Source organism: Pelodiscus sinensis, chromosome 5, assembly GCF_052426305.1.
Source record: "Pelodiscus sinensis isolate ZL-2025 chromosome 5, ASM5242630v1, whole genome shotgun sequence".
Taxonomy (NCBI): domain Eukaryota; kingdom Metazoa; phylum Chordata; order Testudines; family Trionychidae; genus Pelodiscus; species Pelodiscus sinensis.
In genome coordinates, this window is record NC_143056.1 from 74,580,568 (window position 1) to 74,606,497 (window position 25,930).

Consider the following 25,930-nt stretch of genomic DNA (forward strand, 5'->3'; position numbering starts at 1 on the left):
TGACCCTTATCTCTTCAGCCTATCTCCAATGTTCTTTCCCACATATAATAGTATTCTCTAGACAATGTGGGAAAGGTGATGTAGTTATTTTGTTTGGAGCAAAAGGTACAATTGTGTGGGTAATTTGAAAAACAAAATGCTTGCCCATCTGCATACTGTATAATCTGCTTTACACAAATTCTGGTGCTTCTGCCTCAACACTAGTAAAATATATGGTGCTGTAATGAGGTCTGATGTTGCTCATACTTAATTCACACAATATTTCATACATAATAAAAAAATAAGATGACAGAGAATGATGCAGTTGTTACTCAATTGAGCTATGTAATGATGTAAATGAATGAATGCACAGCATGCACCACATAAACCTTAAAAGGCACTCCAGATTTTCAATGTTACATAAATTGAAATATTGCATGGGTGGCAAATTGTTTTAAAGTAAATTTAATTAAAAGAAAATCTTTCATGACATCTTCCCCCGAGGGTAGCACATAACTTGGCACTGGTGTGTCTTGAGCACCTGAAGCCCAAACATGTCCTCACTTACTCTATGCCTGTTGACTTCAGTGAAGCTGCATGGGGACAGAAATATACTCAACGATTTGGCATAGCTACAATATCAGAAGTGCACTACTCTAATCATGTAGATGTTCAAGATGTAAAGTTTTCTTTATGCAGGATAAAGTCTCATGTGTGAATGGTTATGGAACTCCAGATTCACAGGAAACAGAAATGGAAAGCAATTATTAAATCGTTCAGGGTCTAATACAGAAGCCCATTATTCCTACAAAGGAGGTGCTTTAAAGACCTCACTTCAGTGTAGGATTGTTCTCTATCTTATATTTCCAAAGATGCTGGTATTTAATGAAAATACAGCAATATTGTATAGTGTGTGTGTGTGTGTGTGTGTGTATATATATATATATATATATATATAATGTTCTTATTGCTTCTTTATTGTGTGTATATTGGTAATTTTCTAATAAGGATTATTTACTACAGATAATGGGGTGGAAGGAATATCTACCCATGTGGTCCTTGTTTAATTATTCAGAGGCAGACAGTATTCAGCTATGATTATTTCAGAGAGACCTCTTTCAACCTTTAGAAATGGCTATAACTATAAACTTGTCTTTAACAAAATAATGGGCCCTATCATGCTCCTAATAAAATAAATTGGAGTTTTGCCATTGCTTTCCATAGGAATTGGGCCACAATCAGTGGTGTTATCTTGTGCAATTTACCCACCGTTGAGATACTGTGAAGTGTGCTGGACTTTCAATGTTTAGTTTCATGCTTCAATTATTTATAATTCAAAACTGCAGTTCACTTAATCATAGTCACATGCCCATGTGACTTTTAAAATTATACTTCTAAAAGATAATGGGGCTCTGATATCAGAAGACAATGTAGGTTAACAACTCAGACCATATTAAACATATATTTAACTAACTTGATATAAATCAGCTGCCTTTATAAATCTTTAACATGCCACTTTAAAATTCCTCCAAAACATTACAGTATATATGTTTATGAAACAAACTTTTATACTTGCATCTTCCAGACTGAGCTATATAATGTACCACATTGAGGACTCATGTCAGTGGGGAATTTCCTTTTATTCACCAAGTGTTTTGAGAAGCATGTTTTTATGTTGTTACAAAGTGAGCATTGAACAAAAAATGTATAGTAGACATGGAAGAGGCTGTTTTGTGTAACTGTTAAAGACTAGACTAATTTTTTTTTTAAAAAAAAAAGACTGTGCGACTCCTTAAAATGGGGAGAGGTATTTTTAAGTACAGGCAGTCCCCGGGTTACATGGATCCAACTTACATCGGATCCCTACTTACAAATGGGGTGAGGCAACCCTGCACTAGCTGCTTCCCCCCAGCAGACCAGGGAGACGCGAAGCTAGCGCCCCCCCCCCCCAGCAGACTAGGGAGACGCGGAGCGGCTTTTCTCAGCAGACACCTCAGCTTGAGAATAAAGGACTGAGGGAAGCGAGGTGTGGGAGAATAAAACTGAGCTCTGGAGAAATGTTTGGCTAGAGTTTCCCCTACAATATGTACCAGTTCCGACTTACATTCAGATTCAACTTAAGAACAAACCTACAGTCCCTATCTTGTACGTAACCCGGGGACTGCCTGTAACTCTCTGTCCACCTTTCTTTCCACATATCTATAATGAGTGTTGATTTAGTTTTCATGAGTTTATAAACTGGATTCTGAGTTTGCTTTGATCTGAATTTTATAGTCCGGGACATCAGTCAGAGAACAGTGGCTTTAAAACACTACCATCGTAGGCCAGACAGAACCTGTACCAATGTGACAAAAAGGATTCATTTACTATTACTCATAGGGCTTTATGAATGAAGGGTTTCCTAATCGTTATCCTGAAATCCAAAATAAAATAGAAAATTAGTTTTTTTTAAACTTCAGCAGTCAGTTTACCTTGTGAAATTCTGTTTAAATAAAAAATAAATTACTTTGTATTTCACTTCACAAAGGTTGGAGCTCTTCCAGCACTGCTCTGTCAGAAGTCATGCATTTTAATTCTGCCCCATTCTTGATCAGAGATTATTCATTTATGGATGGGTGGCTGTAAAAACTTGCCTCATGCATATGAAAACAGTAGCATTTACCACAAGGAGATTTCATTGCCGCCGAAAAGAGTTGTGGCAATATGTTTCTTAGCCGGGATGTGTCTTCTACCAATGGACTTGGCAGTGCTCACTTAGCTCTCAATGGAATTTTTTGCCGCTTGCCTTGTGACATGTACACTGCTAGCTAAGCAAGCTGTTCAATTCACTTACAGATCATGATTTTAGAAGGAACTGACAGAATGAGTATCAATTCCAGCAGCAATCTACTCCACCAGCAGCCTTCCTGGACAGATGGATATCCTACATGTAATGGTAGGAGTAATTCAATAATCGTGTACTGTCTGTATTGTGCAAAGTGTATGTGGGGGGTATTATTTCTTTAATCATGCATAGGTATGATTTTGCACTATCCAACCTCCTTTATGCTTTATGAGAAATTTACCAGGAAAATGGAGTACCTACAAATGATCGTAATTTGTGGTTTATTACTGTTTTTTTCTTAATGCGAGTAGAGTGTTGGTGAAAAGTGCTGGATTGACAGCCCTAAAGTTACCTCTCAATAAAAAAACATACAACATGGACAGTGGCAGTGCAAGCTTCACACACACATTCCTCAAACATTATTCTATAAGCTTGAACTACGTGGCAGGGACCCCTTCTAAGACAAGAGAAGGGAATTCAGTTTTCCTGCTCTTTATTTGCCTTCTCTCAGCTCTGACTTGGAGGGGTTTTGCCAGAGATGGGGATTTTTTGTGATGTGGAAATTTGTTCAATTCACAGTGGACAGAGATGTTCAGTCCCATTTTCCATAGGCCACAAACAGCCATCAATGGTGAGGGCATTGGGTTAGTGCCACCCAAAGCTCTAGCTTAAGTAGTGATTTAGAGCTGAAGGTCTTGTACCATTATTTTCTGAATTCTGAATGATGCGCCTGTATATTAGAACAGTTCACCTATATATTATGTTAGACGCACCTTTTAAGACCTTTCCCTCCTACCCAATACGTCACAATGTCAGCAGTGAACCTTAAAATCAAGCTAGGCAAATACCCAATATCATAAACTTATCACGGTCTTGTAAGACGCTATCGCCAAACACGCAGTGAAGGTTTCCTCATTCCGCACTAAAATGAGCTGTTTCTTTTCACTGTGATATTCCTAAATACCTTAGAATATCATAAAAGTGCCTGGATAAGCACACTGGGTTGCCTTTCATTTTGTCCACAAAAATTCCTGGTGAAAGCCGTGGTTTGGTTGAGAAGCACTAGTTTCAGTTTACACAGGATTTTGCCATCCTATATGAGTGAGTTTTATTTTCAGAGATTTTTACCTTTGCAATCATTCAGGATCACTTGCAGTTTTAAATTCACATTAAGTCTGAAATGCCAAATAAACTTGTATCATCCTGTCTGCAATTCCCTCCACATGCTAATTCTCCTCTCTCAACAAGAGCCCCCCCTTTAACCTTTGAAGTCCGGTTTGCAAACTGGTGGCCTGCAAATGTTCTCACTCCCTTTCGAAGGCTGCAGGACACAGGTCAACTACCTTTCTCTGTTTCTTCAGAGGGTGCAACCAGTAGTTCCTAAATCCTATCACTATTTTCTGGAGCCTTCTACATACTAAGTAAGCCCCCCACAATCCTGTAACTGCAGGCAGCAAATGATTCTGCACCAACTTGTAATTTGTTCTTGGAATTCCCTAGTTAGGGAGACTAGATAATTGTATTACTAACACGTCTTACAACCACTTCGGATATTCTTGTTTTTGGCTAGTATATGCAATACTGGATCAGGGCCCAGGATGGAAGACTCAGTAAAGCTGGATCCTGACAATTTCCTGACTTGCAGGGCAAGAGCTTGAAAATTCCCCCTGCACCTCCACTCCTCCGCCAGATATAAAGCTGGAATTTTAAAACGTGGATGATGTTACAGATTATAAAGATTTGAATTTCAAATGTTAGGAAAAGAACCCACTTAATTTCCCTCTTTTGTTTCTGACCATCTCCAGAGTCCAACACTGAAATATGTAGGCACTCAGTAGGGTCAGGGTGAACTTTTATTAAGAGGGAACAAGGGGACTTTCTGGCAAATTTAATAATTGTAACTAACACATAAGCCTTATCTGATTAACAAGTTGCCTTTATATAGTGCTGCTTTGCTTAGCCCACACAGAGCTTTTTCACTAATGCAGCTAAGTGGTGTTGCTTTGGTCACTTTTTGTATGTGAAAACATCAGTGTCCCAAGCCATCATTTTGTGGACTTCAAAATTAGGATTCTCATTCTCTGCTACAGGTTGAACCTCTCTAGTCCAGCCCCCTCGGCACCTGACCGGGGCCAAACCAGAGAATTTGCCAAACCTTGGGAGGTCAGTATAGTCTAACACCATTACCATCGCTTCCGCTGCTGACTGGGCTCTTATAAGACATTTAGGGGTGAATTAGAGTTAAATAACAGCACCGAACACTGAAAGCAAGGACTAGTGGCTGTAAACAAACATTATGGGATCATGGGAAACTTGGCCACACTTAGATAAAGTGGACATTTGGCTAACTAAAATCATGCCAGACCACAGATGTTGCTGGACTAGAGAGTGCTGGACTAGAAAGGTTCAACCTATATTATCAACAATTTATCTGGTTTTGTGGTAAAATTCTGATAAAGTAAAAAAAGTGCATTTTGCTTACCTTTAGGTAGAAATAGAGTTTTATTATTTTGAAACTGGCAAAATTGCACACACACACCCTTTTGGGATTTTTTTTCACCAAATAGAATTGATTCTTGTCACACAAAGAGACTGGAAAGGTAGAGTGTGTTCTTTTTTATATTTTAGCTTTAGATTTTAAGATTTTGGGAGCAAGGTTCTTGATCTCCTCTGTGCATGCAAGGTATCTAGCACACTCTTGGTGTTAAATAAAAATATAAATAGTAATGTTTAATTAAGCAGCAAGAATATTGAATCAATGTTGTATATAGTGCCACATTTTCAAAGACAGAAATAAACAAATTCATAGTAGGGGTCACTGTGATCACGTAGTCTTCCCTCACATATGTCACAGGCCACAGAATTTCATAAATTAGTTGCTGCTTTAAGCCCATATCTTGTAGATGATTTAGAGCAATCTGGCCTTTCCTTATGGTCCCCACCCTGCCCTGCTAAAACCTTGTTTTATATTCTAGTCGTAGCTCACCTTGCCTGCTAAAACTCACACCTCCTTGGCATCCCTACTTCTCAGATTTTTGCAACTTCAATGTTCAAATTATTGCTGCTAAATTCATTGTTCTCTCTTATTGCTCTGACCATATGATCTCTCTCCTTGCATCTCGCTTTTGGTTTCCTGCTCCTTGCTGCATCAAATTCAGCTTCCCTAACCTCATTTCAAAGGCTCTGAAAATTCTCACCCTTCTCTGCATCTATTCTTATTTTCCATTACTTCCTCTGTGTCCTTTCCAATAATAGTGTGTTATTTTTTCTCAGATTTTACCTCATGAGTTTTTTCATATTGCCCACTATGTCTGGAACTCTCATTGTCCTTGTTTTGCAACTCTCTCTCTCTCTCTTTTACTTCAAATTCAACCCCAGCTCTTCAAGCAGCAACCCGGCTTTTGTTCTTTCCCTCATGAATAATCCCAGAACATCATTCCGTCTCTTGCCCTCTGTGTTCATCCCGCTTACTCAAGTTATAAACTCTTTAAGGCAGGGAACATGTCCCTTTCTCAGGGCCAGACTCTGATATCTTTACTCACTGAATAGCCCTTGACTCTGTGAGTAGTTTCAGGTACAGAAGAATTTACTGGTCAAAAGTTTGTGTGTGTCTGTATAAAGTGCTGTGTACATTTATAACATTGTATGCATATTATTAGTGTTAATATCTGTTACTATAAATTAATATATAGTCAATATGCCACCTCTACATTGTTCACACTAACTTTTGCACACACAAATTCAGGTTGGCCATATATATGAATTACACCTTTCAACCTGGCAAATGTAGAAATCATGTTAGAAGTTGTCATTCATTAAATTATTTTGCATTCCTGTCCTTCTGCTGGAGATTAGAGAGCTCAGGAATGGTCAATCAGTACAGGATTGTTGATCTTCTCCCCCAATCACATGCAGTACCCCCAAGCAATTGTCTGTGGTGCTTGTGCTCACCTTGGAAAATCAGGACATCTAATTACCCTATTGGTAGGCTCAAAACCTTTGCACACATACAGATTCTAGCATTTGTAATGCAAATGATTGTCATGAAACTACATGACGACGGCTGTTCTAGAAGATTTGACCAACTAAGAAAGAATTTAGATATTCAGTAAAACAAATTAGGTAGCATTGTTTATTAAGAAACCTCTTTGAGGGCTCTCCAAACACAAGACACGAGTTATTTCTTTGCCTTTACTAGGCTGCCAGCTCTGTTATACAGCTGATGAGTGGTTATATATGATAGAATTTGCTATGTAATAATATAGCTTCAAATATATTTATTTTATCATTATTGGGACAAATGCTAAAGTTCACACTCAGCGTTTAATTAGTCCTTATTGAAGCCAAACTCCCACTGATTTCAAAAGGACTTTTGCCCAAACAAGAACTTCAGAATTTGGCCCAGCATTATTATACATACTTGAAAGTTGCCTTTTACATGTGGGTGTCAGTACATCTTTGCTGTAATATTTTTTCCACCTGTGGAACCGCCCACCCAAGAATTCCAACGCCTGTTACAGACTTGACTTAATTAATTCCCACAACACCCATAACCTTGGTTAGTTTGAATCTCTTCATTTTCAAATTTGGGAATCTGAGATAAAGAGCATTGCAGTGACTTGCTCAAGGACAATCAATAAGATGGTGTTAAGGACTGGGAAGAGAATTTAGATTTGCTGGCTTCCAGGGATGTGCTTAAGCAGTCATCCATGTTTTCTTTCCTGCACACAACACATAGCCACTCTGTGCTCGGGGTTACTGTTATGTTAACAGATAGAGTGAGTACATATGAGTACATAACATTTGTCCTTCCCAGTGTCTGGCAGTTTCTATGGAACTCAGTGGGCTGAGATACACCCTCAATACTGGACCAAGTACCATGTGTGGGAGTGGCTACAGCATTTCCTGGATACCAACCAGCTGGATGCCAACTGCATACCTTTCCAGGACTTTGACATCGATGGTGAACACCTGTGCAGCATGACTTTGCATGAATTCACCCAGGCAGCTGGAACAGCTGGTCAACTTCTTTACAGCAACCTTCAGCACTTAAAATGGAATGGTAAATATACAGTAGTGGATAGGATGGACAGGACAGGACTGCAGAATTCTGGGTTGATATAAGCCTAAGGCCACTGATGTTTCTCAACTTTACAGTGATTGAAGCTTTGCTTGTGAGGGGCTTAAGAGATTTCCAGGAGTGGAACTTAATTGCTGCAATGCTCCTAAGAGACACAGGATTGATACTCCTGGTTACCCCCACTTTACTAAGCTCTTACCTGGTCTCAAAGACATTAGTCAAGTTAGCAATATTGGGGAAAAAGACCATGAAAAAAGATGGGATGTTTTATCAGCGAAGACAAAGTTTTTTTTTTATTAACAAGTAGCTCACGCTCTTATATTGAAGAAAGGCGCTCTGTAAGCTACCGGTACACAGGAGATTCGTGGGTGTGCAGAAATGTAGAACTTCCCTTCATGCTAACGATTCTGCCAAAATGTATGTGTGGCACACATTGATCCACTAATGCTTGCCTGCACTTAAAAACTTGTTCCTTTCCTCTTCCATTTTAAAGTTTCTCACAGTTGCAGGCACCAGTCAATAATTAATCAGGCCATAAGACAGCGGCTTAAAAGAAACCGCTGCACATTTGAATAGTGTTCACTTATTAGAAAGAACTTATTTCTCTCACCCAGACGTGAGTTAGAACAGATCGCTGCTGAAATATAAAATTATTCCTTATCTCACATTGCCCATACACATGTATTTTCTGTGTCCTGTATTGGTACCTATATCTTTCTTTCTCCAAAGGAATGTATTTCTTTGAGGCCTCATGTAGTAAGAAGGTAACTCATTCTGTTGAATGACTGGAGCAGATGTATGCAAGGTAATTGCAGATGTGTTGGTCCCAGGACATTAGCGAGACAAGGTGGGTGAGGTAATATTTTCACTGGACCCAGCTCCATTGGTGAGGGAAAGATACACCCACTCAAAGCAGCACCAGTCCCTTCAAGAACAACAGGTGCAAAACCTGCAGATATATCTCCATTTTGCAATAATCAACACCTCCCACAATACACCTTTCAAATGCCATGACTCCTACACATTCCATATCACAACATATGATGTATCTCATCCAGTCCACTAAACGCCCCACTAACAACTAGATGGGTGAAACCAGACAGTTACTACACTTGAATGAAATCACACAGGGAAATGATAAAAGACAAAACAAAACAAAGCACCCTATCACAAAGTGCTCATACTATACATGACTTATGAGTCTTCCTCTGCAAAGAAAACCTGAGCAATATTTTCAAAAGATGATCTTAGGGTAATAAGCAGCCCACTGGCTGGGTACAGTTGCCAGAGTTAGCCCCTGGCAGGCCACTGGTACCATATTTACCTGTGCATCTGTAGTACAGCTGCTTGTAGCTCCCGTTACCTGTGTTTTGCTGTTCTTGGCCAATGGGAGCTGCAGGAAGTGGTGCAGACTGGAATACCACTTCCTGCAGGTCCCATTGGCCAGGAATGGTGAACCATGGCCTATGGGAGCTGCAAGCACCCATCTCTGAAGATGCACGGGTAAATATAGCACCGGCAGCCCTCCAGGGCCTAACCCTGGTAAATCGCATCCGGTCTGCAGGCCGTTTATTGCCCATCCCTGGCTTAGGAGCTTAACTTCATAATTCTAGTAAATATGAAAAATTATGAACTGAATGGAGACACTGGATTTATGGCTTATTACAATGATCTGTAGCCTATTAATCCTTTTTTGTCCTATGATTGCTCAGGTGTTAATGGGCCAATCTATCTTTTGACTGGTCCCTTAGAATAAGTGCTAATTACTTTTGCCAAACAATTTGCTCCACCTTGCATTTAGCTGTGATACTGAGAGTACCTTTCTCAGAGATGAAGTTGAGCTCTGTGTGACTCAAAAGCTTGTCTCTCTCACCAACAGAAGTTGGTCCAATAAAAGATATTATCTCACCCATCTTGTCTCGGAAATAGACATAGTAAGGTAAAAATGACTCTTCCTTCCTTCTGTCCATTTATCTGACTCTTCTCATTTCCAGCGAGAGCATAGTAATTTAGCTGATTCACACTAAGAAGTTAAATGAGGAGTTCACAGGGTGTGGGTAGAGGGTGTTTATGTGTGTCACCTCATGTTTTTTCAAAATAAGCCCTTTGGTATCGATCCCTACTTGAAGCCTTATCTTTCCTCTGTGTGCCGTGTGCCTAATTACACATAGAATCATAGGGTTAGAAGAGACCTCAGGGGGTCATCAAAGCAAGGCCAACCCCAACTAAATCATTTCAACCAGGATTTTGTCAAGCCTGGTCTTAAAAACCTCTAAGATTCCACCACCTCCCTAGGCAACCCATTCTAGTGATTCCTCCTAGTGAAAAGATTTTCCTAATATCCAAACATTCCTTCTTCCATGCAATCTTTTGCAGGTCAGTGTGGCAGTGAAGTGTACCCATCACATAATGTCGTTGTTAAAACAGAACAAACAGGTAAGTAATAGCAATTGTGATGGTGTTTCAGGTAACTTGACTTTACCCTGGGTATCAATGATCAAGGAAAATTGCTACTAAGATAAAGTTCATGGTGGATATTTTAGCAAAAGCTTCACTTAAATACCAAAACAAGTCTGTTTTCTAGAGAAGGGGGTATTACATAACGGAGATTAAATAAAAACTGAGCTTTCTAAAATGTCAGTAATTGTCTTTACTGAGTCTCTGACGTCTAACATGGTACCAGAGACACTAGAGTAGATGTGGTCACTTAGGAGACCTCTAAAATGTCACCTAACCCGTGTCGTCATCACCCTTCTCAACAATTGGAGGCTTGGTTTCATAGTTAAAAAGAATTACAATGGAACAACACAAAATCAAGCTCAAGCCTTCTCCTCAAACTTGGGTATTTTCAAGGTTCCTGTCCAAAAATGGCTCAACCCACACCCCAGATCTTGTCTATCCATAGCCAAAGTGCTGGGTGTGCTGCTTTCTCGAGGATAGGAGAACTTGATTTGGGTAGATACAAGCGCCCATATGAAGGATAGAAATGACATTGGTGTGTCCAAAGGGGAATCTTATCTGGCCCTATTAAGACAAGGGAGGTTGCCTCAATGTGGATGCTGGCACTGCTGTAAGTGTAGGCCAAATAATCCTCCCAAGCCTTAGCTGGATACGGTTTGTTTGTAGAGACAAGAGTGGATGGATCAGATGTCCAAAAAGGAAGAGGATGTGTGCTACTGTAAGAACATGGGCTTTGGATGCCCCAAAATGCAGCTATAGGTTTGGATGTCTGCTATTGTAAATTCCCATGTCATAAATCAGGGGTGGGGAACTTCAGGCCCGGGGGGCAGGATGTGGCCCCCAGCTTGCCTGGACCTGGACCCCGAGGTATGGGGGTTCCCCAGCACTGGGGAGTCCATGGTGGTGTTCCAGCCCCCTGTCCCCCCTCCCCCACTGCCACATCGTGGGTCTGGAGCACACAAAGTCCACTAGCCTGGGCCCTCCTAAGTTCTTGTGTGCAAAGGGAATGTGGGGAATATCTTTCTCCTTCTCACTCGGGGGCTTTATTATAATTTTTTATTTATTTATTTTTGCTTCTCACGTGCAGCCTCTAACTGATTTTTCTGTAGGTCAGTGGCTTCCGACCCAAAAAAAGTTAATGCAGCCAAACAAGATGATTTAGTGACTCATTTTCAGTTTCTAATTGCATTATTAAATTAAAACAATAAATAAATTCCAAATCTGAGTCTTATACCTCATTGCCTTTGATTTGGAAAGATAAAGAAAGACAAATGTAACATATCTGGCATTAAAAGTTGTAATGTAAAAAGCATCTTGATTTCAATAGTTGTTGACAAGAAAATCAAATGTATGAAGGTAACGAGTATGCTATTATAAATCTCCAATTAATTTTCTGTGTACTGTAAGGAGAACGATGAGTCTAAGGATGGCTTTAAAATTCTTCTATATCCATGTGTTGTTCAGTTTGTGCTGAATAAGATGTTCTTTAGGTTAAGAATATATGTAACTTGAGCAATGGCCCCTTAATATGTGCCTACATAGAAATTCTGAGTTGGTATCTAATAACATAAAATGGGATTTACATAGAAGATGTAACTTTCAGTTATATCATGTTTTTAACCAAATGGAGATTTGGTTTTAGTGAGGGATTTTGGGCACCACCATAATACAAATAAAGAATAAATCTTCATTTCTTCAGTTCTACTAGAATGCTGAATTGTTGAGGACACAATAATTTCTCTAGCAACAAAGTACAATCTTACAAACTTCATTACTGCTCAGGCAGGAAGAGATAATATCCCTCTGGATCACACAAGCTGAAATATTACCTGAAAAAATATTAAGAAAATACAGGCCCAAGAAAAAGCATTTTTTTAAAATAAATATTTTGTATTAATTAATTTTTCCCAGTGTACAAATGGTGAGGGGGAGTATAATAGTCTATGGTGTAGCATCTTCCCTAGTCTTTTATTTTTCACATTTCTCTTATTCTTACTGGATTTATGTCTCATTGTTACTTGCTTCACTCCTGGATAATATTGTTTTACTGACACAGACTTTCATTTTGGTCCCTATCTTCAGATCCATCCATAATGGCCTCCTGGAAAGAAGAGAATTATTTGTATGACAGAGGTTATGGTAGTACAGTAGGTAACTAACATCACAATGTTTTAAGCATTTATGAAGTGTTTTACTGTGGTGAGAGGATGTTAATGTTAATTTTTTTATTTTTAATCCCCAGAGTTATTGGACAATAAAACTTTCTGTCGTGCACAGATTTCCACAAATTCTACCAGTCACCAGCCTCTTGGTAAGAAGCACTTGTATTACTGATCATTTGTCTCACCTGCCCTAGAATTATGGCTCTATAAAAGTCTTCTGCTGCAGGTCTATTGTAGGTATCAGCTAATTTTAAACCAAGCAATATTAGCTTTTTTAGTGATCCTAACTAAATCGTTATTTAAAAGGATCACTGCTCTCCTCTCTCTGTCAAGAAAAAAAAGAAAAAAAGAACGTCAAATAATCTGCAACCTCAGGGTCACTCCCCATATCTTTCCAAGTGACTAACTCGAAGTGGACGAGACAGTGTTCGAAAGATAAGATGCCCCTAGCCTGTCACAACCTGTTGTGCAGTGTGGCTGTGCATAGCTAAAGGACTGCCTCATCCCTTCTCAGAAGTGCACTTCAGTGGTGAGCAAATTTGTTCATATGAGGTATCAATGGCCAGATTTGGCGTTACACCAGTACAGAGCAGCCAGAGGGCAGGTATAAATCTTTCCTACTTCTACCAGCACAGAGTAGAGGGTGTTCCCAACAGTTTTCCCACAACTTTAGTGGATCCCCAGTCCAGCCTATAGTACCTCTGCAAATCACGTAGATAGTGTGTCATCTAATCCTTTGATGGCCTCTTTGTACCCCCTGAACAGCATAAAAAGGACATAGCAGGAATATAATCTGTCTTTTTGTAGGCAGGGGAAGTAGTGGGTAAGTGACAGACGCATAGGGAGTAGAGAGAGGAAAAGCAGAAGTGTGTGGTGGGTGGACACATGAAAATGTGGCAAGTATGATTCAGAGTATGGTGTCTTAGTGACAGCTGTGGGCAGAAAGTGAGGAAAGAGGGGAAGAGAGAAATGATGGTAAGAGAAGAGAAGAGACTGGCAAATAGGTAGAAGGGAAAGAAGAGATAAGGAAAGAGAAAGATAAGAAGAAAAAGTCAAAATCAACAGGAAGCATGAACACTTGAAAGAACATGGAGAAGGAGGAGAGAAAACACAGGGAAAGAAAAAGGCAAAAGAGAAAATAATCCAAAGTAAAACAAATTCTGTAAAAGAATTGAAAGGAAAAAAAATTAGGGGTTGTTAGGGGGAGGGAGGAAAAGAAAGGTAAAAGAACAGGATGTGGGAAGTGAAAAAAATGCAGTGTGACTGCATCCCCCTCCATTGTCTTTGCAGCTCCCCACTGAGACTCATGCTGTATGCTAATTTATTTGCCCACTGAGCCCCCATCCTTAAACTCATCTGGCACAATTAAAGGCCATACCAATAACAGTATCTGTATGTGCATGCTCAGTGTGGCCATTACCTACAAGCACAGCAAGGCTTGCCAAGGTGACGTGTGGTTTAAACAAAAGCATTCAGCAATAAATGTTAAAAAAACGCCCACCAAACTCAATTACTTTTTCTCCTGCCAACGCCCATTCTCATAAAATGGCTGCCAGCTCTCTGTCTGACACTGCTGGGAATCAGCAAGATTCTTGGCTTGGTGTGTTTATACACTGACTTGTTGTGCCTAGAGCTAGGGTGGCATGTCCAGGGCACAGCCTGTTGTAAAAACTAAATTTGTATATCCCGTAAAGAGGTAGCTCACTCCTGAATCATATGTAAATAATGTGAAATCTTTTGTCATAAGTTTTGCAAGGCAGCTTTGCTGAAATGGCATCATAATTCTTTTAATCTGTCAAGCCTCAGCCTTCTAATTGTGTGTGCTCAGAAAAGGGTTCCATAGAAGAGTAAAGGCAGATGGGAGGCTGTTTACATAAGTGTAATAAGGAAAATATATCAGTGAGTAAAAGGCAACTGACTCTTATTGAATAAATTACCAGCTAAGGAGAACATACCAAAGCCTTTTTGAGCTAAATATGGGATTCTAAAATAGTGTTTTAATAATGATATTTTTTATGTAAAATTACCCCCAAATTAGGCATTTGACACTACAGTCTTTAAAAAAGACAAAAGTCTCACCAATTCTTGATGTATAGTATAGTTGAGTGTCTTTCATAGGAGCTTATCATGAATAAAGTCAGCAAAACCAAGCCCTCATAAGCTCAGTGACTTCCATAGGTGACTGGTGTTCTCTGAAAATAGGTAGGATATATAAACATGAACTCGGAGTCAGTTTGTTGTTTTGGGCCAAGACCATGTTATATCAGACTTGAAAAAGGGTGCGTAGAGACTGTTCTCTCTGCCCTGAGTAAAATTGAGCAAAATCCTCTGTGCAAAATATTTTTTTTTACTTAAAAATGCAAATTTGGGTTAACTGAAACAATTCACAAGCTTAGGTCGATTTTTGGCAAATTGTTTTAGTCAGAATTTCTTTTTTCTAGAAATGTAAGAAAGGGTTCATTTCGCAAATGAAACATTTTTACTTTTTGGTTTGAAATTTTCCTCAATTTTATTTTTAATTTAAAATGTACTTTAAAAAACACTCAAAATTTATTTAACATTTTAATTCATCAAAAATTTACAACACTATCAAAAAGGCTGTCTGGAAATGATTTTTTTTTTCAGTTTTTTCAGACCTACACCTGAACATAACATTCAGTTATTTGGACAGCTCTATTTTTGAGCTGATAATTCCAGTTGAGTATAGAATACAGTATGTCTTTCAATATTTTTGAGATCACTTTTTGACATGCAATTATTGCAGATGCAAGTGAAAGTCAGGCACAATTTTATACAAACAGATTATTTACTTTGTCATCTGCACATGCAAATTACTGCTTTTCATGCAAAATTATGTTAATTGTGCATATTTAGCCATTAGAAAACATGCAGGAGCCTTAAGCATTTATTTTATAGAATTTAGGCACTAAATACTCTGCAGAGCAAGCACAAAAGGGACTTGTAATTATGATTGTTTCAGAGACTATGTGGAAGTTCTCAGCCTGATTAATGTCAGTAAAATAGTCAGATTTTGTTTGCTTCCAAGGAGGTGACTACTAAATATAGAAATAGCACCATCTAGTTAGGTGATAAAAGATGAATAAATTCAACTTCTTTACTCTTAGTTTCTGAGGAATGGCTTGAGCTACAAATCAGATGCCTTTTAAGAGGGCTTACACCCAAATTGTTGCACTGATAAGAAGCAGCATGTTCTTTTAGCTTAATAACTATAAAAAATTAATGTGTGCCCTGTTATCAAGAATTCCTAACAGTTCTGGCATTACTTGGATTTTATTTATTTTAAGAACAATGTCTTACCAGATAATTGTGCATTCAGGCACATGGGCACACAATACAATAATATCAATACATACAATTCATGTTAGAGCATCTACAGAACAACAACAACAAAAAAGACATCAAAGTGACATATTACAGCAAGGTCTGGGCCATAATGAGAGATTACAGGATTGCTGTCATAGATATGATCATTTTATTTTTCACTGTGACATACATGTTCAAAGGACATGGGGTTAAATATTTGTTAATCCAATTAACATTTCCATATTCAGCTCTATTCCTCAGTATTTGTTCTTTATTCATCAATGATCTCTTTGTGAAGTGTAGCCTGGCTGGTTAAAATGTAACCCAGAAAGCAAAAACACTCCTTGGATTACTCATTTAGTTTTTGAAAGATGATTATCTGTAGAACAGGCACTTATTCAGTTTGTGGTTTTTATTTTGTTAATCTGCTAGTCAACAGAAAATCTTTCACTAAGTTCATAAGAACAGTTTCATTTTCATCCTCTGCAGAGTCTTCAGATGAGAAAAAAACACAAGATCATCCCCCAAAGTCCCACACCAAGAAGCACAGTAAGTCAACTTTTTATGGCAATACAAGTGACTTGTGAATGGCCCAGAGATAGCACAAAGTTACAGTCAAATTTTGGGAGAAAAAGGAAGCAAGATAAAAAAAAGACCCGTTTCAGAGCAAATGGGTTGGATGGAGCTATGCCAATTTACACCAGCTAAGGATTTGACTAGTTTTTTCTCAGGGGCACCATTTCAGATTTTGGTAGGAGAGGGCCGACCTGTGCATGCTGTGATGGGGAATATGGGAAGGGGGTAGAGTGAGGACAGAGGCTTCAATAGTGTTACTGAGCATGCTCAGTATAAGCCAAGGACCAAATGAGGAGGGGGGAAACAATCCCATCTGCCTTCCTCCCCTCATACATCATCTCTATCTAGGAGCTACCAAGATACTGCAACACTCTACATTTTGACAGACAACTTAGCATTTAGTTGACAGGAGCACTGTATCTGATTCCTATATAAATGAAAGACAAATACATATTAGACTCACTCAGCTCTAACACTAGCATAATGCCAAATGCAGATCCCTGCAGCACAACACTCATCTTTACTCTTTCCACCCCATCTTTAAACCCTAGAAATGTTTTCATGATGATCTAATTATCCTTCAGTTGCTCGAATGCTGAGCCTTTTGTTATTCTTAATCACCATGCCTCCCTCTTTAACACACTCCCTGCTGCAAAGACAAAGCTGCAAGCAGCTTAAATTATGTTGCATTTAAGAACTACCTCTGGATTCAGAGGCATGTAACTTTAAGCAGACCTCAAGTATGAAATATAGGGAGTTCAAAGTTGGGAGGGGAGGCTATTGTCCTGTTAGCCCCCCATGAAAGGTGTCCTGGCTGTTTCTCTCTGTTATACTTGTTTGAATTGGCATTGTTACCAGGGTCGCATAAAGATTCCAAATAATGCTCTAGTCAATGAGGACTTTTCAGACACCCACGATACGATGAATGTTTACTGTGTCCTCTTTTAAGACATGATTGCCTGAAAAGAAGTTAGGAGATGCCTTGACTACCAGAATTTTCTCCTCCCTGAGAAACCGCTCCACTAAGGAAAGATTCATTATCCACATCCATTATGGAGGCTTAAGGGAAGGTTATACCATCGGTGTGCAAATGGGTCAGAAAACATCTTCCTTAGTCTTTACTAGGGGAGAATGTCACAGCTTTGAGCAAAACACTCCAAGTGCTTTTCCTTCCTGAATGGGTATACATGCTAGAAGTCATGGTACTGAAGTATAAAGCAGAAGAACAGCAGTCTGAAAAGTATGCGGCTTCAATAGGGTACATACTTGATAGGATTAATGCAAAGTGCTGAGCTTTGTAATATGAAACAAAGACTGAATTTGGCATCATTTTCTCTGGGTTGCATCCAAGTTTCTAGAGTGAGTAGGTTCAGTATTTTGCTGCAGCTTGACTGAGATATGCAAATCTGCGGGGAGCTTTTCCAAAAATAACCTCAATTTAAGAAATGTCAAGATTACTGCTTTATGCAGTGTAGTTGCAGCCATATTGGTCCCAGGATATGAGAGTGCCTCACCTACCTTGTTTCTATCTTTTATTGGACCACTTTCTGTTGGAGAGAGAGATAAGCTTTCTACTTTTGATTATGTACTAAGTACTTTTATGTGAAACAAACTGTCTCATCTTGCATTTAGATGGGATGACCCTGGAAGTACCTTTCCCAGAGTTGTGTGTGGCTTGAAAGCTTTCCTCTCTCACCAACAGAAGCTGGTCAAATAAAAGATATTACCTTACTCGTCTTTTCTCTCAGATTACAGCATTACACCTCTCAGACAATGTACACGGAAGTCTGGAAGCAGAGTTAGATTTTTCAATTTCTGTACAGTCTGGTAATTTTCTGTGAGCCACCTATAATACTAAAATAAAACAAACAAACAAAAAATACCCTAGAGAAAGTCTTTCTGTTTTCTCCATCTTCTTTCAGATCCTCGAGGGACTCACCTCTGGGAGTTTATCAGAGATATTCTCCTGAATCCAGAAAAGAACCCAGGATTAATAAAGTGGGAAGACCGGTCTGAAGGTGTCTTCAGGTTCTTAAAGTCTGAGGCAGTGGCTCAGCTCTGGGGAAAGAAGAAAAACAACAGCAGCATGACTTATGAGAAGCTCAGCAGGGCCATGAGGTAGCATGAGTTGAGAAAACATGAATCCTGTAATTATTAAAGATATATTGCATACATTTGGCATCTTGTTAATTTAAAAAAAAAACGAGTTAAAGGTAGTTTCATTTGCTACACCTGCCATCTGAGTTCCTATAGGTGATTTTGAAGGGGGTTTAATTACATTTTCTTATTTTTAAAGTGTTTTTGTCTCCCTTTTTGCTGTGTGTGAACAACCTATACAAACAGGTTAACCTAACTGGTTAAAGAAGGTTAAACACAAAAGGTAAAACTCACCTCTCTGCAAAGGAACCAGCTCAAGACCTTGTCACTGCTAAACCCAAAGGCTACGTCTAGACTGGAATGATTTTCCGCAAATGCTTTTAACGGAAAACTTTTCCGTTAAAAGCATTTGCGGAAAAGAGCGTCTAGATTTGCATGGACGCTTTTCCGCAAAAGCGCTTTTGCGCAAAAGCATCCATGGCCAATCTAGACGCGCTTTTGCACAAAAAAGCCCCGATCGCCATTTTCGCGATCGGGGCTTTTTTGCGCAAAACAAGTCTGACATGTCTACACTGGCCCTTTTGCGCAAAAGCTTTGCGCAAAAGGACTTTTGCCCGAATGGGAGCAGCATAGTATTTCCGCAAGAAGCACTGATTTCAGACAGTAGGAAGTCAGTGTTCTTGCGGAAATTCAAGGGGCCAGTGTAGACAGCTGTCAAGTTTTTCCGCAAAAGCGAGTGCTTTTGCGGAAAAACTTGCCAGTCTAGACACAGCCAAAGGGTTTAATTTGTATCTAAGTAATGAGCTGGTGCTTCTGAAAAAACATTGTCCACCCAAGGTACAATCAAGTGTATAAACTAAAGCAAAGTAAAATAAAAAAAGAGATGTTTTCTCTAATATCTTTCATCACAATAACATTAGATATTACTTGTAATAATAGTGAGTAAAACATGTTCGGTTACAAGTTTGATTTTTTTAGATAAGAGTGTCCCTTAAAGACTATTCTCAACTCTACTGCCTAGTGTAAAATCTATTTCTTTGTTTTTCTTTAACAGGTACTATTATAAAAGAGAAATACTGGAGCGTGTGGATGGCCGGAGATTAGTCTATAAATTTGGAAAGAATGCCCGTGGCTGGAGAGAAAATGAGAACTGAAGATGTCAACAAAAACAGCAGCAAAATCTGGTAAAATGGACATAAATATTTCAAAGACAATTCTCTTCTATTTATGTACCAAAATGGGAAAAGAACACTACTTCTAACAGGAAGAATGAACACTATCATCGGTGTCAAAATTATTTTAAAAAAGCGACGAGGAGTCCTCTGGCACCTTATAGACTAACAGATGTATTGGAGCATAACCTTTCATGGGCAAAGACCCACTTCATCAGATGCATGTAATGGAAATTGTTTTAGTTGAAGTATGTCCTATATGGGGAAAATTGTACACAGTGTTCTGTGATATATGATAACATTATTTGATTTTGATTAATTTTCCCATTGTGTGACAATTTTTCCTAGATAGTACAGGAGTAATGTGATTTATGACAATGCTGTGAGCCATGCAGGTAAACAGGGGGAATCATGGGGCATTATCTATTTTTGAGTAAAAGAATTTAAAATAAGGCAGCCTGCTTTCTGCACATGAAAAAAATAATTATTTCTGATGTTGCTTATCTTTGTAAGAGGACTCTCAGGCAATTGTTTAGTTCAGATCATATTATTTCAACAATGGGATACCTGTGGCATATAGAGCAACATATGAGTTTGCTGGAGCATGTTAATACACTTAGCGAGTGAACTTTAAATGGAAAAAATAGCAATTCTGAGCCATTCGGTCGTTTTAATAAATTCCTAGACCAGAAGGGACCATTGTGATCTCCTAGTCTAGTGTCCTATAAAAAAACATAAGCCATAAAACTACCCCAAAATAATTCTTAGATCTTTTAGAGAAATATCCAGTCTCAATTTAAAAATAGTCAGTGATGGCGAATCTGCCACAACCCTTGGTACATTGTTATAATGGTTAATTACACCCACTGTTCAAAACGAATGCCTTATTTCCAGTCTGAATTTGTCTGGCTGCAATTTTCAGCCATTGGATTGTTTTAAACCATTCCTGTCAAGATAGCCTATTATTAAATGTTTATTTCTTGTGGAGATTCTTATAAAAACAAATATTCCATACTCACCTGGATTGTAATTTTGTTTGTCCAATAACATTAATTTAATCTCTCCTACCAATTTCTCAGTCTTTTAACATTCTGCTGGCCTCCCTTTGCTTCAGTTACTAGCTTCATCCTCAGTTAGCTTCTGCCAGTAACTGTAGTGAAGTACAAGGAAAGCATGGTGTGACTATGGGCATTTCTTTGGAGGACTTGTAAAAGCTCCTGCATTGATTGGGACCTGATCCTACAAGGTGCTAAAGTACTTCCTGCCTAGTGCTCAGTGAACTATATCTTCATTAACTCCTGTGAACATGATGAATGTCCTGTGATAAAGGCCCTAAATTCCCTCCTCCCCCCCCCCCCCCCCGCTCCCAGCTTTGAGGTGGACTTCTAGGCCTCAAGGAACAAAAGCCTTAGAAAAAAGACACATCTATCAGGTAAACTTATTTAAAGGAACCAACTATTCAAATTTCTTCAGAGTCGAGGTGCATCCAAAGTTACCAGATCCAAGAAGAAATAGAGAAAACATGTTTTCCAGTGGTCAGTGGCATAGTGAGGGGAGAATGAGGGGGGAGGGGAGGAAGAGACAGTTGCACCCGGGTACCATGCTCCTCCACTACTCCGTCATCCCTCCACTCGTCTGCTCCTCCTCCACCTGCTGCTGCCAACTGGAGCCTCCTCCTTGCCTCTCCACCCTGAACCTTATTCTCCTTCATTTCCACCAGTGGGTTAGTTCATGCGGGAGCCTGGCTCCAATCTGGAGGGGGTGGGGAAAGATGCAGTACAAGCACCACCACCCTCCTCCCAGGGTTGGGTTCAGCCATGCGCCAGGTTTGGGACCCTGCTCTGCAGTGGTGGCGGGGGAGGGAGATGCAAATTTTGCCTTTGCCCCCGGACACATAACACCTTTGCCATGCCTCTGCCAGTGGCGGTTTAAAACATTTGAGATCATAGGGGAAACTGGAGTGGGTTAGGCAAGCACTGAGGATAGGCTGGTGAGAATAGTGCAAGCAAAAAAGCTAACGCTGGTGAATGAATGCTGGGAAAGCTTCTCAAAACCCAGCGTTGAGCCTGAGGTACTAGTTTTGCTGATTTCTACTTTGAAGGGAAAAAGGCTGTCAACAGAAGAAATATGGAGCTGAAACCCAGAATTAAGGGAAGAACAATAGGAAAGGCACCAAAATGTGCTTACCAACTCCCCACAGAAAACCTAAGAGCCTAGTCTGTTACCTCTACACAGAGAATCACATCACCCACTGCACAGTGCTTGCCAGAACTGTCACCATTAATTATCTCCACATAACAATTGTTACTTTTCATTAGCTGAGTGGAGAGAAGTTCATCTTGTTTATAAAACTGGTTCATAAAACTTCAAAGTAAATTTTTTCTAAATGTGTTTTTGTTTTCTGACTGGGTAGGTCTTCTAGCACTGTTTGGTTTTGCTCAGTTCATTCATTTCCTCTTCGTTTTTTAGCTTGATTGGTTGCACTATATCCTCTTTTTCACCATGTGTGGTCTGAATAACTATATAGATCCTAGGCTATCAAATCAGAACGATACCTTCAGAGTATAAAATACATGTCCCAGAAACCTTCATTGTTACTTTCTGTCATCTGCTTCATGCTTTTTGTCCTCCACGCTTCCAGGGCAATCTTTACACAAGAGACACTTTGGGGCTACGTTTACACTGCAGCGCTATTTTGGGATACTGGAGTATCCTGAAATACCTATCCTGCGTCTTCACAGCAAGCTCGTTATTTCAGACTTGATATTCCGATGTCCCTGTAAACCTAATTCTATGAGGAGTAAGGGACATTTCGGAATAGCGCTTTATTTCGAAATTTGGTGCTATGTAGACAGCACCCTGGGTGAAAACCTGACCACACAGAAATCAATGGCATAATAACCATTGAATTTGATTGGATCAGTATTTCAGCCATGTTGGAGGCTTAAAGAAGTGCTAGGGGTTGGGTAGCAATACAATTATTGTTCTCTGTCTTGGGTTAACAACATAGACCTCATGGCAACCAAATACAATAATATCCTGGTGTAATGCTGCTTTGTACTAGACCTCAAGGGAAACAACCGTGAAATTGTAATATACATTTGTCACCTTTTCCATGGCTCTGAGTTTACTATTCAGCAACAGCTAAATCTATCTGGGGATTCTTTAAGGTTCTACATAGCAAAGTACACAAAATAAAATAAAATAATTCTTTAAAAAAGATGACCTTCTCCAGGATGTGTATTGTACAAAACTTAGGGAGTAATTTCTCCTGAGATGCAATCTAGTCTTCCATTGGAATATTTAGCAATAGGTGACAATCATCAAGCAAATATTTTCTACTGTTAAACTTTTGGAGTGGAAACTTGTCAGTTGACTTTAAAACTGCACAGACCTGGAAAGGAAGCCATTTGACATTTGCTGTTTTACAAATGCCAGCCTTTGCCTACGACAGAGAGAGTGGATTACTTTAGATTGATTCTTGCCACGCACAAATGCAACTAGGCAAAAGCAAACCGTTTTAACCAAAGTGAGATAGTGAAGATACGAATGTTTATATGAATTGCTATTTAAACCAAAAGCAATTTTGAGATTGCTGTTTTTTATTTTGTATTGCAAAGAGCTGAGCAGTCACTTTTTCTAGATGTATATTTTAGGTTAGCAGCTGCGGAACTGCTAACGCCATATGTATAGATTTTTTGTATCATAATTTTTCATATGTACAAAATCGTATAGGAAAAAGTAATGATACTATATTTATATAGTTGCACACCAATCAGTAAAGTCAAAAGTGGCGTTAACATCAACAATCACTCTTAGGATATATTTTATATAGCTAAGAAGAGCAAATCTCTTAAAGAAACATCCATGTTGGTGAAATATATAGACATGAAAACACTTGATTAAATGTTCCTCTTTCTTGCCACATCAAATTGCATAAAATCAGCTTCCCTTTCACTTTATCTTCAGTGTTTAAATATGGAAAACATATTATGTTATCAGGTATTTTGGTTTTTCTAGTCAAATCTCAGATTGAAGTATATGTATCTCAGAAATGCCAAATAGTTTCTATTTTTATGGATGTTATATACATTTAAATAAAAAAACTAAAATAAGTTTTCAGCTGTGTGTTTATTTCAGAGCTTTTTAATTTTTGAAAAGTTACAATTATATGAAATTTCCCAATAACAGTGAAAGAACTGACATACTCAGCTATTGAAATTTACAAAGATGCTGGCTCATTCGACAATACTGCATTCTTTATTAAGTTATGAGGTCTTAAAATTTGGTCAGTATCCCGTACTAATCTCTGGAGTGTTTGCTGCTGATCTGAGGAGACCAAGTAGCTTACATTAGATTGCTTCTCTCTGTGTTCAGTTTCAAAACTTCACTCAGGCCCCAGTTCAGAACAGACCGTAAATAGATGCTAAGTAAGGATGAGATCATGCCTAAGCATGTCCTTAATGTTAAGCATATGTATTTCATTGAATCAAGGCAGCTAAAATATATTAAATACTTTCCTCATATTATTTTTTTCCATTTAATAACTGTGATTGCTGCAGGAACATGTAGAATTTGTATGTCAAGCAGGAAAAAACACTTCCTGTGATGGATCCTTGGCCAAGATAGCACCTCTCATGCTCTTTGTTTACACTTATAAATTCTTAAATAATCCTTGCGGATCTTCCATAGCATTTCTGTTCTAAGGTTCATTGGAATTACAACTGTATTGCCCTTGAAAAATCACCTCCCCCCATCACAATAAGTTAATATTTGCAGTTCCAATAGTTCCAACAGGAATTATAGGCCCTAGGACAACATGTCAATGGTATCAAGTCTCTCCCTCCCCAGAGAAACCCTGAGCACCATCCCTCAATCAGAGGACCCTCTGGTCAGTTGCTGCCCTATCCCACACCTGCTTGGAGGTGTCTTTCCCACCTTCCTTCCCCTCTCTACCCCCCCCCCCCCCCAGTGTTCCCTCTAATCTGCACTGCAGCGCAGCTTCACAGATGATTAATCAGCCCCTCCCAGTCAGTCAGCTCTGTGCATGGAGCCCTGAGCCACTGACTGGGTGGGACTGATTAATCACCTGTGAAGCTGTGGTGCTCCCAACCACCCTAACCGAGCTCTGCCCCCCAGCAGTCCTGTGCTTCCCTCAGATACTTTTCCCAGCTGTCCCTGCCTATCCCTGCCTGCACCCATCTGCTCTTTTGCCTTCCCAGCTTTGTTCCTCAGTCCCTCTTGGTCCTCATACCCTGCAGTCCCGTGCCTGTCACTGCCCCCCGAACTTGTGCACTCCCCTTCAAGGCTTTGCCAGTACTGCTGGTTAGTTTAGAGCTGGTGTCAAATCCTCATTCCATCTCCTCCTCTCTACTCCTTTCCCCCTTGTGGATAGGTTGTAACCCTAGCAGCTCTTGCCAAGAAAGCAGTTCTTTCACTCAGAGAATGACAAGGGCTGATGCTTGTGTCAGCTGTCAGGGGCTAGACACAATCTGGTCTTTCAATTTCATTCCAGCTCAAAGCAAGGGGCAAACCAGTCTGCTTTGGGTTTTGAATTTGCACCACCTTATTGGGCAGGTTTAGATTTGCAGACCATACCTTGAACCTGAAGCTGTTCAGGTAAAGTTTGGAGTAAAAAGATGGTTGGACAAAAGATTCTGCTTTTGTCCTACTTCTGTTAAGAATGGGCTACTTGCCTCTTGCATGCAAAGAGACACCTAAGGAGTGTCAGCTCTATTTTCTATTACTCTGCAAATCCACTATCAAAGTTCTAAAAGGAACAAGATGATGCTCCTGCCATCACACATACTCTACACACTGTATCATTTGCACTCTGCAAACCCCTTCCTTTTCAATAAAGCCATAAGCAGAAAGCTCTACTATTTTGGAAAGGAGAAAACGGTCTTTGAATTTAACCAACTCGTGACAAAGACAATCCCAGTGTTACAGCTAAACGACCTGAGACAGGTGTTACGGTCAGTTCATGTTTTCCTGTTTTAGTACATAAATTCTCCTCCATCAGCGATATGAGGCAATCTCTTGACCTCCATGTATTTTTCTAGGAATCATCACCCCCTTTGCCTCCAGATCATTGTCTTCTGATATTTGTCTGATATCAGTGTTCTCATGCAAAACCTGAGTTTAACACACTGGAATAAACTTATTGCACAAAACAGTTACAAATCCAGATGATTTGCCTGTTACTCATGCCAGATTATTTCAGAATCCATGTGTAAAACATTAAAGATGGCCAGAT

The 25,930-nt window shown here is 39.4% G+C and overlaps 1 protein-coding gene across 1 annotated transcript in view; it reads left to right on the top strand.

The window, feature by feature from the left end:
• EHF (ETS homologous factor) overlaps positions 1–23,790 on the top strand; it is a 41,753-nt gene extending 17,963 nt beyond the window's left edge. Inside the window, exons 2-9 of the mRNA XM_006124454.5 lie at positions 2,815–2,914; positions 7,620–7,865; positions 10,260–10,319; positions 12,426–12,494; positions 12,586–12,654; positions 16,319–16,378; positions 18,328–18,523; positions 19,557–23,790. Of these exons, the coding sequence (XP_006124516.1) occupies positions 2,818–2,914; positions 7,620–7,865; positions 10,260–10,319; positions 12,426–12,494; positions 12,586–12,654; positions 16,319–16,378; positions 18,328–18,523; positions 19,557–19,656 (897 nt within the window). The 5' untranslated portion in view covers positions 2,815–2,817 and the 3' untranslated portion in view covers positions 19,657–23,790. The remainder of the gene's footprint in view (positions 1–2,814; positions 2,915–7,619; positions 7,866–10,259; positions 10,320–12,425; positions 12,495–12,585; positions 12,655–16,318; positions 16,379–18,327; positions 18,524–19,556) is intronic.
• Positions 23,791–25,930: the final 2,140 nt, after the last annotated feature.